General features: G+C 42.1%; 2 protein-coding genes across 2 annotated transcripts; one reads left to right on the forward strand and one right to left on the reverse strand.

The window, feature by feature from the left end:
* Nucleotides 1-1,401: 1,401 nt before the first annotated feature.
* Nucleotides 1,402-3,140, forward strand: LALBA (lactalbumin alpha). The gene is made up of 4 exons (XM_061205971.1): nt 1,402-1,534; nt 1,869-2,027; nt 2,505-2,580; nt 3,083-3,140. Exons 1-4 carry the CDS (start codon nt 1,402-1,404, stop codon nt 3,138-3,140), a joined length of 426 nt encoding a protein of 141 aa, XP_061061954.1.
* Nucleotides 3,141-7,571: 4,431 nt separating this feature from the next.
* LOC133101696 (olfactory receptor 8S1) lies at nt 7,572-10,288 on the reverse strand. Its single transcript, XM_061206665.1, is given in 4 exon segments — nt 7,572-7,655; nt 7,657-7,750; nt 9,520-10,180; nt 10,183-10,288. Coding segments are annotated over 4 exon segments (945 nt in total).
* Nucleotides 10,289-11,250: the final 962 nt, after the last annotated feature.

An 11,250-nucleotide genomic window follows, 5' to 3' on the forward strand; every position in this document is an offset into this window, starting at 1 on the left:
TACATAAAGAATGGACTGAGGACACAGTGAGGGGGAAGGGTGAGCTGGGACGAAGTGGAGAGTAGCATTGATATATATACACTACCAAATGTAGAATAGGTAGCTAGTGGGAAGCAATGTATCACACAGGGAGATCAGCTGGTGCTTTGTGATCACCTAGAAGGGTGGATTAAGGAGGGTGGGAGGGAGACGCAAGAGGGAGGGGATATGGGGATATATGTATACCTATAGCTGATTCAATTTGTTATACAGCAGAAACTAACACAACATTTAAAGCAGTTATACTCTAATAAAGATGTTAAAAAAAAAAAGAAATCAGGTTTAGACATTGTGGTAGAGAGAATGACCCCCTGCATGAAGGAAGCTAACAGCTATTGGCACCATGACGTGAAGCTTGACGCCAGCAAGCCGAAGGAATCATCAGAACTAGTATCCTAAACTCTACTGCTCAAGGGCACTGATCTGAAAGCATCAGATCAAGAATCTTGTTTTATAGGCTCTAGATATACATTACTCCAACCTTAAAGTGCTTGAAGTCCAATCTTCCCACTGGCTTGGGCACTCTTTTTTTAACCTTCTGTGGCCAACTCTGAAGCTGTCTACAAGTTTATATGTTTATGAACAAGTCTGTTACAAGTTATTACTTTTAGGTTTACAATGTGTTATCTGGCTATTTAGTGGTAGTGGTGGTTGGATGTGGGGAGGCTGATAATAGCTCATAGGGTAGCTAGATACTGTCATACACACTTTTCAAGTTCTCCATTTTTGTGAAATCGGAAGTCTCTGGGTCCACGTTATATCTGATTCTCAGTCTATGTTGCCATATTCTATCTCTATTCCTGAGCCCTCAGCCACGAACTGGCATATCAAGGAATTCTTCCTTTGTTTCATGCCTGGGTCGACTGGGCAAGTGCCAGCTCTGATCCTGGAACCATGGCAAGTGATGATATACACTCCTTTCCCAAATTCTGTATTTCTCTAAGGAGAAGGGGGAGTTGGCCATGGACCCTTTTTGTATTTTCTAATTGCTTCACTCGTATTACCCCTGAGGCCTCCTTTGTTCCTGAAGTAGGTTGGGGACATCCTGCTTCCTAGAACCAACACTACAAGAAACAAAGGTATAAACAAAGCCAAATGGGAAACAGGATCATGCTTGTAACTCTCTCTGGACAGGTAACAATACCTGGTATGGTCTAGAGATTCTGGGAAGGAAAAGAATAATGGGGTGAAATTACGGAAGGAAGCTGGCAGGCTAAATGTTTCTTTGTTGGCATGACCAGTCTCTCTTCATCCTCTTCCTGGATGTAGGGCTGGATGCCAGGACCCCTGAGGCTTTCTCCACAAATAAAAGGAGGTGAAGTTTTGTGGTGACCCCATTTCAGAATCTTGGGAGCAGCCAAAATGATGTCCTTTGTCTCTCTGCTCCTGGTGGGCAACCTGTTCCATGCCATCCAGGCTGAACAATTAACAAAATGTGAGGTGTTCCAGAGGCTGAAAGACCTGGATGGCTATGGAGGCATCACTTTGCCTGAATGTGAGTTCCCTGCTATCTTGCTTTGTTCCATACTTCATCTTCTTCTGTCTTCCCCACCCTTCTCTTCCTCCTCTTTTTTTCTCTACTTTTAATTCAATTATCTAATAATCCTCTTATCTGCTCATATGTTTACTCTCTTACTACATTTATTCACCTATCTCTCCTTTCTCTCATTGTCTGATCGTTTTTTGGAGCTCTTCATCTTATCAAGATACTCTGTGGTTGGCCGTATTTGGAGATTGGCTGGAGAGCCTTTTTCTGTCTGGGAATACAGGTCCTCATTTATACTATATGTGGACATCCCTGTGATATCTCTTTTTCATCTTTCTTTCAGGGGTCTGTACCATATTTCATACCAGTGGTTGTGACACACAAACCGTAGTAAATAACAATGGCAGCACAGAATATGGACTCTTCCAGATCAATAATAAAATTTGGTGCAGAGACAACCATATCCCTCACTCAAGGGACATCTGTGGCATCTCCTGTGACAGTGAGTGACCACTTTTACCATGTTCCTGTGGTTTTTTGGAGCCTACTCCTGGGATAATCTCCTTTTTTGCCATCAAGCGCACCTCTAACTTCACTGCCTTGGACTCCACATCAACTGTGGGACTTCAATTGTTAGTACTGAGTAAGAGGCTGTTAGAATTTTTCATTATCACCAAATCCCCAGACAGTCCCTTAAAGTTCACGGGTAGATGATCTGAGCTGTTTGGGGATCTTGAAGTCTAATACCCTGCATTTTCAGAGTAAGTCAGTTGATGAAGTTGATAATTCCTCTAGAGATGCCCCCAGAGAAGCGAAGGGAGTCCTTACCTAGGGGGAGGCATTATTGTACTGGATTTCTCATATAGAAAGGCAATAGGCATAAGCCTCTAGATCAGAGAAGGACCAGGCAAGAGGGAAACTCATTACCTTTCTGGGTAATACTTAGCTCTCTCATTTTTCCCCCTGTAACTCCTGCCAGAGTTCCTGGATGATGACCTTACTGATGACATTATGTGTGTCAAGAAGATTCTGGATAATGTAGGAATTAACTATTGGTGAGTCCCTATTCTATTTTCTACTTTACCCTTCCCCTCCTTCTTCTCACCCCTTTAGTCCCAGCACCATTCCCCTTTCTCTCTATTTCCTGATCTTTTAAGCTATAATGTAGTCTTCAAAACAAAACTCATCAAGAAGACTCAGGTTTTCAATTTTCAAGCCTCACTCACTCCACTCCTGTTTAGCAATTTTCCTAACAAGTGTTCCCTAATAGAGGGCTGAGATGCAGGATTTCCTTCACCTGGATTTGAATATTTAATTCTACTTGTATAGTCCTAAACCCTAAAGCAAGCCCTTTGTACCACTGCCCTACAATTTTCTTGGAGTTTAAAAAAATGGACCTTACTCCACTAGGTGGCTCAGTGTCCCTTGCCATCTGGCTAGGAAAGTGTAATTTTCACCCATACTCTTCCACCTCGTCCCTCCTGAGAATAAATCTAGATGGAAGTTTGAACTAAGATCCGGCCAGTCAACTTGCCTTTTCTCTTTCTTCATGATTAGGTTGGCCCATAAAGCACTCTGTTCTGAGAAGCTGGATCAGTGGCGCTGCGAGAAGTGAACGCCTGCTGTCTTTGCTGCTTCTGCCCTCTTTATGTTCCTGGAACTCCTCTTCCCTATGGCTACCTCGTTTTGCTTCTTTGTACTCCCTTGAAGCTAATTTGTCTCTGAGCCCTGAGCCCTGTAGTGACACCATTGGACATGCAAGGACTATTCTCCAGGGATGAGTGACTGGTGCTCTGGAGTTTTGACCCTTGCTCAGTGACCCCAGTGGCACTTTCATTACAACAGTGGATTCTACCTCTATCCTGAATAAAGGGCCTGATTTTGAGTGGCTGGCTGTATTTTCTTCCTGGAGGGAGAGGGAGGAAATAGGGTGAGTAGGTGGACATGGCCATGGGTCATAGCCACCTTCATCTCTGCTAAAGAGGAAATAGGCTGAACTTATAATAACTCAAAGGTACAGATTACTTTCTGTATCAATTCAATTCAATGAATATTTATTGATCACCTAGCATATTAAAAAACTATGGAGGGGAACAAAATTTGGCTAAAAGCATCTCTTGCCTCAAGGACTAGTAGGAAAGATAAGATAAACATTAATAAATAATTATAATACAAGAAAGAGTGTCATAAGTATCATGAGAGAGGTTAGAAATGTGCCCTGAGTATTCCCAAGCAGAAAGATAATTTATATTTGGTGGAGGGCTGTGGGGAAAGGGCTCAAGGAAAGATTCATGACATAAGTGACATTTAAGCGTGTTTGAAGTTGGGATTTTGACAGGTAGAGATGTAGGGTGGGAAAAGAACAGCAAGGGCAGGGGTTCCAAGAATCTGAAATGGGTGACTTGAGGGGGGTTGAGGTATTTCTTTACCCCTGAGATAATGAAATACCTTTCACAAATTACTGTGAGAGGAACTCTTTCTAAAAACAATAGACGAGAACAGCTCAGCAATTGAAGAATCTGGACACCTGGGGCCTTTTTGTTGGGACCCTGCACTCCATTACCCCTTCCTGCTGCTTCGCTGGTCTTTAAGGAGGAATTTTGCAGAACTGTATTCTAATTTGATTCTGAGAAATGTGAAAGAAGGAGAGTCAGAAGATTTGAGTCCTAAAGTCTGTTTCTGTTTCTCATTGATGGTCCGAAGCTGGGCAAGTCATCTCTGTCTCTGGGGCTCAATTTCCTCATCTTTAAATGACAGTTTTAGTCTAGTGATTTTTCTGAGATCTCTTCCTGTTTTGAGAATCCAGCATTCCAAGACTCCAATTTGAATTACCCCATTTCCGTATTAGCTAAGTTATATCTTCTAATTCCCTCCTCCTACCTTCTATACCCACTGGGGCTTTAGGCATTCAGACCATACTTCTTTTGTCTCAGAGACCAGCAGCTCCCAAATGAATCCCCCATGGCCTGTTTAGGGACCTATAGGGCCAGGCAAGGGGTGGACAGGCCATCCCTCTCCTATACTTAATGAAAACAAACTCTCAGGAAATAACTTGGTATTCATCATATGATTTTAGTCTGAATTTGAACACAATGTGACACATCTCCCAGGGATATTGCATGCTATTCCCTCCCTAATTATGGGACAAAAGGCTTTTCCCCAAGTCTACAGGGTTTTAGGAATAACCCCTGTGCATGGTGGTGTGTGGGAGGGCAGGATTGAACGGCCACTCCTCCCACTGATCTCACACATCTACTTACTATTTTGCCTCAGTTACACCCTCAGGAAGGTATATGCTCTGGAAAATATAAGGGACCAGCTCCACAAAGTGGGCTGTTTTGCTCAGCTCCATAGCCCTGGTCTTCATTCTATAGAGAAATATCCTGATCTTGGAAATTTCACCTGTGAATGTACCATATATGAGGCCATGATTTTCAGAGGGTTTTGCTGAAGGAAACTGACAGTTGCAGAGAGGATCTTAGCCTGAGGGTCAAAGGATCAAGAACAGGTAGAAGCTAGGGAGCTGGCATGGATGTGGTCTTGACTGATGCAGACCTCTCTGCCTTTGGGTAGAAGCAGGACAGAAAACTGCTGTTCTCTTTCAGAGAACCCTCTTGGGAGCTGAATGGGAGGTGGGGTGGTAGCTGAGAATTTGTTCTGCTTTCTCTAACTCCTTCTCCTTCCTCTAGGCCTGGAAAAAGTCCTGAACCAGGCAGGGATCGGAAGTGGCCCAGGCTAAGGTGGGTGGTGGAGAGACTCAGGGCAGGGGCTGTCAGAGTGCACACGTTTCACCGAGCTCTGTGTGAGGAGGACCCTGGATGGTGTCCCAAAATATGGACTCTTTTTCTCTCTTTCTATCCTGATCTCTCCTCCATGCTACTTTCCTCTGTCATCTATATTGTCATGAAGGCAGGAATTTTACTGGACAAAATTGTTTCTTTTCATATGTTCCTTTTCTCACCCCCTCCTTCTCTCTCATTCATTCTTTTTTTCCCACACTAATTGAGAGCATATTAAGTGACAGGACATACTAGACACTGGGGATACAGAATCTGTTAGGGGTTTTGCTCTCAAGATTTACACTTTAGAGGAGGATACCCCCTCCTATTTCCTAGAATCATGCAACAGAAAGGACTCTTCAGACAGATCCATCATTCATTCCTGCATTCACTCCTTAATCAACAAATAGTTATTGAGGATTTATTATTTGCTATGTTCTATTTAGGTGTTACTTGTTAAGAACAAAGACAGCAGGAGACACACTTATTTTATTTCATTTCTTTCTAAGTTACTCTGGAGCTGTAGATTTTGCCAGAGATTTTTTGGTATGGGAACAAAGGAGGAATTGGGTCTCAGTACTAAGAAGGGACTCTCCCAGAATTAAGTGGGCTATTTACTAGTGGTCAGATAGGTTGATTTACACTTTGTGCATAGACAAAAGTAAAAGAGTGCAGGAGAGGCAAAAGGGGAGGGGTAGAAAGGACAAGAAATGAGAGGAAAAAGCAATAGCTGTGGAAATGGCTGGTGAAGCTGTGAAGATTTTCTTCACTTTTCCCCCCCAGTTTTATAGAGAGATAATTGACATACATTTCTGTACAATTTCAAGGTATATAGCATGATGGTTTGATGGTTATATATATATATATATATATATATGAGTATTGCAATAGGTTCAGTTAGTATCCATTATCTCAAAATTCCTAATTAGGAAAATCCTGAAAGTTCCCACTAATGCAGAAAATTTTCACACATTGAGGTATGGGGAAGTAATTTTGGCTTATACATTGTTCAGCCTGAACTTTGTGTGAACTAGAACAGCGTGTTAAACACACACAGCACATCTGCTTTAACCATTAAGGTAAAGAATGTCTGCTTTGAAGATAAGGATAAAAAACTCCTTTCTTATGACATCCACATTAACACTCCCTCAAAGATAAGGTTCTCTTCCCAGACACCAGGGTCCTGCTGTCTCACTCTATATATACTAAACCTGTCTTTTTTGGAAACTTGAAGACATATACCCCGTCATGTTTGATGTATGTTCTTTGTTCTGATAAGGTATGTGACTATGCTAAAAACTGTGCTTCAACGGAGCAGTTTCTCAGAGTTATCTGAGAGGCTGTCTCTTGGGCTATAGTCCTCAGTTTGGCTCAAATAAAACTCTTTTCTATTCCTAAAAAAAAAAAAAAAATCCATCATCTCATAAAGATACAATATAAAGAAAAGAAAGAAGAAAAAGAAAGAAAGAAAGAACTTTTCTCCTGGTGATGAGAACTCTAAGGATTTACTCCCTTAACAGATTTCCTATGTATCATACAGCAGTGTTAACTATAGTCATCATGTTGTACATCACATTCCTAGTACTTACACTGGAAATTTGTACCTTTTGGTCACCTTCCTCCAATCCCCCTTCCTCCCACCCTCCACCCCTGATCTCTCACATGTCTGATCTCTTTTTCTATTAGTTTGGTTTTTCCCTAGGTTCTGCATATAAGTAAGATCATATTGTATTTGTCTGTCTTTGTCTGACTTGTTTCACTCAGCATAATACCTTCAAGGTCCATTCATGTTGTCAAAAATGGTAGAATTTCCTCATTTTTATGACTGAATAATATTCCATTACTTTATCCATAACTTCTTTATCCATTGATGTATGCTTAGCTTCTTTCCATGTCTTGACTACTGTAAATAATGCTGCTATGAACATGGGGGTGCAGATTATCTTTTTGAGTTAGTGTTTTCATTTCCTTTGGATATAGTCCCAGGAGTTGAATTGCTGGATCATATAGTGGTTCTATTTTTAGTTTTTTGAAGATCCTCCATACTGTTTTTGAGAGGATTTTCTTGTGTAGTGACTGGGTTCCCTGTGGATGGGTGCCATCAGGTCTGTGGAGGTTTGCCCATCTCGTTTGACTGGGGGAGGGCATTGGAGTCAGAGGAACTAAGGCTTCTGTTTTGGACAAGAATTCATGCTAAGATAGCTTAGTGGTGATAGCTCTTTCTGTCTCCTCTTCCTCCCCATAACTTTTCCTCCTATTATGAGGAGTCAGTAGAGCCTGACTTCAAAGGTAAACCTGGGATTCCTGCCCAGCAACCTCCCCAGAGCCGCCTTCCCCTCCTGACTCTTCAGAACTGTAGATAAGCTGCTTTAGCAGCGGGATCACCACACCGTACTGCACTGACAGCACTTGCTCCAGGGCTGAGTCGGAAGCTGGAGTCATGTACCTTGAAAGGAATTGCACAAAGGAGTAAACTGAGCTCAGGACAGTGGCCACAATGCTGTTGGCAGCCACAGTCCAGCCCATCCCAGACTCTGCAAGAAGTGTCCTCAGAGCTAAATCAACCGCTAATGGTAGAAACATCTAGAAATGACTGAATTATCAGTGAGAAGTCAGTCATTTCTGCCTTCAAATGCCTCCATACATGAGTGATCTTACACAAAACATTATAGGAGTTGCCCCGAGGAAAAAGGAGGTTCTGCAGTATATCAAGTGCTACAGGTCAGAACTGAAAACAATTTCATACATTTCTGTAGCACTTCATACTTTTAAAAGTGTCTTTCCTTAATAGTTATGATGATAATATGAGGATTTTTTTCTTTTCCCTATATATACAACTATATGTTCCCACCTTGTCGTGATTGTTCCTTATAAAACTGTATGCTAGTCCAATAATGCTGTCATTTTCCCGAACATTTATGGCTCTGGGAATTACCCCAGAATCACAGCACATTATGTTTGTAATGCTTAGTGGAATAAACATTTGTCCTTTTAGATGCATTTTTCTTTGGCTTAGAAAAGAAACCAAGCTTTGCAAATAAAGTGAAAGGTAAAAATGTGTTTAGCACAAGATGTGAATCCAAAATAATAAGATTAAATTTTTGGATGCATCTTGTTAAGTGTCACTGGGAGTATTTCCCAAAGAAGCATTAAATTTTTTTGTTGTTGTTGTTGCAATTGTGCTATTATCATTGGAACACTCTTTGTGGGTTCTGGTGTGCTTGGTTAAAAAGATATTCATTTCACTGTCATTTTTAAATCTTTTAATTTATCCCTCCTAACATTTCTGTGAAGTAGGTGGGAGAAATCTTATCATCCCCTTATGGCAAATGAGGAAACTGAGACAAAGAGAGCTGAAAAGATTTGTCCACAGGCTCAGGTGAGCTCTCCTGGACAATTCCTTATCCTTTCCCACCCCTGACTTCACTTCAAGTAACAAGCAGGTGAAAAAAGTATAGAGCAATTTGTGCAAATCCATCTCCAGTTCACTAGTAGAGAACACAGACCATTAGTTATTCTGTTTCCTGGTAAGCAAGGACTCATCAACTAGATCTGTTTATGTTTGAGAGAATCATGGTAGAAAAGAGCATGAGGTTTCAAGTCAGTGAGACTTGGTTTACATTATGGCTCCATTCTTAGCTTGTTCTGGGGACTTTGAGAAAGTACCTGGTTACTCCTGAAACTCAGGTTAATATCCGAAAATGAGGTTAATAATATTTCTTTTGTGTTGTGACACATACTAAAATTGAGCTTGATTGTGTAAAGCTGTTGTTGTATAGTAGGTGCCTAATAAATATTTACAGCACAAATAAGCTTTGGAGACATCATCTTCCAGTAGGAAAGAGAAATGGCATCTGTTCCAAGGATGATATGTTTTATTTTTTTGTCTAACACTGAATAAAAGTCTACCAAAGGCTCTCTGATTTCCTTTTGAGGACTGCCAAATCATAGGTTAATGAAAGTATGAAAATCTTTAGTCCTTGTATAAGCTTATTTTTTTAGAGTTAGGCAATTGAGCCCTCAGAAAGAAAATGGATTTTTTAAAAAATAATTCACACATCTAGTCCACAGCAGAGCCAGAACTAGAACACAGGCCTTCTGAATTCCAGTACAATTCTTTCCTGCTACCTTGCAGTGCTCTGTTCTACAGACCAAGGTTACTTTAGAGTGAAAAATACCCTACATTTACTTTCCAGGGGTGTAGCAATGACATACCTGAAAACTCCTGAACCATGAAGGATGGTGACCGCAAGAAAATGAGATGAGCAGGTAGAGAAGATCTTGCTCCGACCCGTGGCAGAGTTGATTCCCACAGCTGTCATGATACGGGTGTAGGATCCCAGTAATAGGACAAGGGTACCAAGACCCAGGACCACCATGGTGGTCAGGATGGAGGCAATGTTAATATAAGGCTCACAACAGGTCAGCACGAGCACTGGGGGAAGCTCGCAGGCAAAACTGTGAATGAGGTTGGGGCCACAGAAGTGATGCTGAGCAAGGAGGATGGTGTTAACAAGGCCCATCCCCATTCCTATGGCCCAGGATGCTCCCACCAGGCCAGTACACACCTTCTTGTTCATAGCCATCACATACAGCAGTGGGTGGCACATGGCCTGGAACTGGTCACAGGCCATGACTGAAAGAAGGCAAGCTTCAGTGGCCCCGGAAAATACGACCAAGGAGATCTGGGTGAAACACTCAAGGAGGGTTATAGTCTTCCACTTGGAAAGAAGGTTCTCTAGCAGCTTAGGCACTATGATTGAGGAATAGAAAGCATCCAGGAAGGAGAGGTGACTGAGGAAGAAGTACATGGGGCTGCAGAGGTGGCAACCAGTCCTGATCACCAGTAGCATCAGCAGGTTCCCTGTGAGGGAACCCTGTAAATTACCAGGAACATTACAAATAGTACTACCTGGATCTGAGGGTTGTTGAGTAGTCCTAGGAGAACAAACGCAGTGACTGTGGTTATGTTGCCAACTTCCATGGAACATTTGAGTTTCCCTTCAGAGGGACAGGAACAGAAAAGAATGCTCAAATGTGTTATGAGTCCCAGAGCATGGCTGGGGATGAGGCATTATGAATAAAGCTTTAGGGCTGACCCAGGACAGATCATGTAGCAGAGGCAACCTTGTCATGTCAGACCTCATCAACCCTTCCCAGCTCAGGGCAATAATCTATTGCTTAAGGTGGAGAAGTGGGAAGGAAGAGTGTAGAGAATCAAACCTAGAAAGGAAGGAGAAGAGAAAAGAGATTATTCAGACTGGAGAAGGAAAGGAAGGGGGTTGGAAATAGACTCCAGAGCACTGAGAAGTGCTGTTCTCCAGTTCCAAAAGGAACTGAGTTCAAACCACAGGAAGGCTTATTGGCATAGTGAGTAAGCAATAAACATTTTGGCTGACCATCTGGCTGATAGACCACGATGCATGTTTGAATGATTGGTAGAAGTATTGTGACATCTGATGATGGCACAAGACCTTTCTCTGTCACTGTAAGTTCATGAATAAGTCACTTGGGTTTCTCATTTAAAAAAAAAACCAAACAACAATCTGGGAAAACTAGATGGTTTATAAAGTCCTTTTCAGCTTAGAAATTCTAAAGATTGGGGGACAATCTTCCTTGGGTATCTATGGTACTAAATGGAAATCTTCTCTCCTTCTGTGTCAACCCAAGCAGAAGTGGCACATGAGTAGTCTGGCTTCATGGAAGCCAGGCAGGAGCATGCCCTCAAATTGGAGGGGAGAGCTGTGCACATCAGTTACTCCAAGGGCTTCCCATTCCAGGATTTCTGTGAATTTATAATGTCCACTTGTTTGCACTGTAATCTCAGGACTTAACATGAGAGTCCATGAAGACTGTGCTGAAGGTGTTATGGAAGATGGTGGAGTAGAAGGATGTGCGCTCACTCCTCCTTACGAGAGCACTGGAATCACAGCTAACTGCTGAACA

This window comes from Eubalaena glacialis, chromosome 11 (assembly GCF_028564815.1).
Source record: "Eubalaena glacialis isolate mEubGla1 chromosome 11, mEubGla1.1.hap2.+ XY, whole genome shotgun sequence".
Lineage (NCBI taxonomy): Eukaryota > Metazoa > Chordata > Mammalia > Artiodactyla > Balaenidae > Eubalaena > Eubalaena glacialis.

What these genes read in the sequence shown, in the direction of transcription:
- LALBA (XM_061205971.1), top strand. Translation starts at nt 1,402, where the DNA reads ATGATGTCCTTTGTCTCTCTGCTCCTGGTGGGCAACCTGTTCCATGCC. An exon ending in AGGCATCACTTTGCCTGAAT is followed by an intron (nt 1,535 to 1,868) that starts GTGAGTTCCCTG and finishes TCTTTCTTTCAG; the next exon opens with GGGTCTGTACCATATTTCAT. An exon ending in CTGTGGCATCTCCTGTGACA is followed by an intron (nt 2,028 to 2,504) that starts GTGAGTGACCAC and finishes AACTCCTGCCAG; the next exon opens with AGTTCCTGGATGATGACCTT.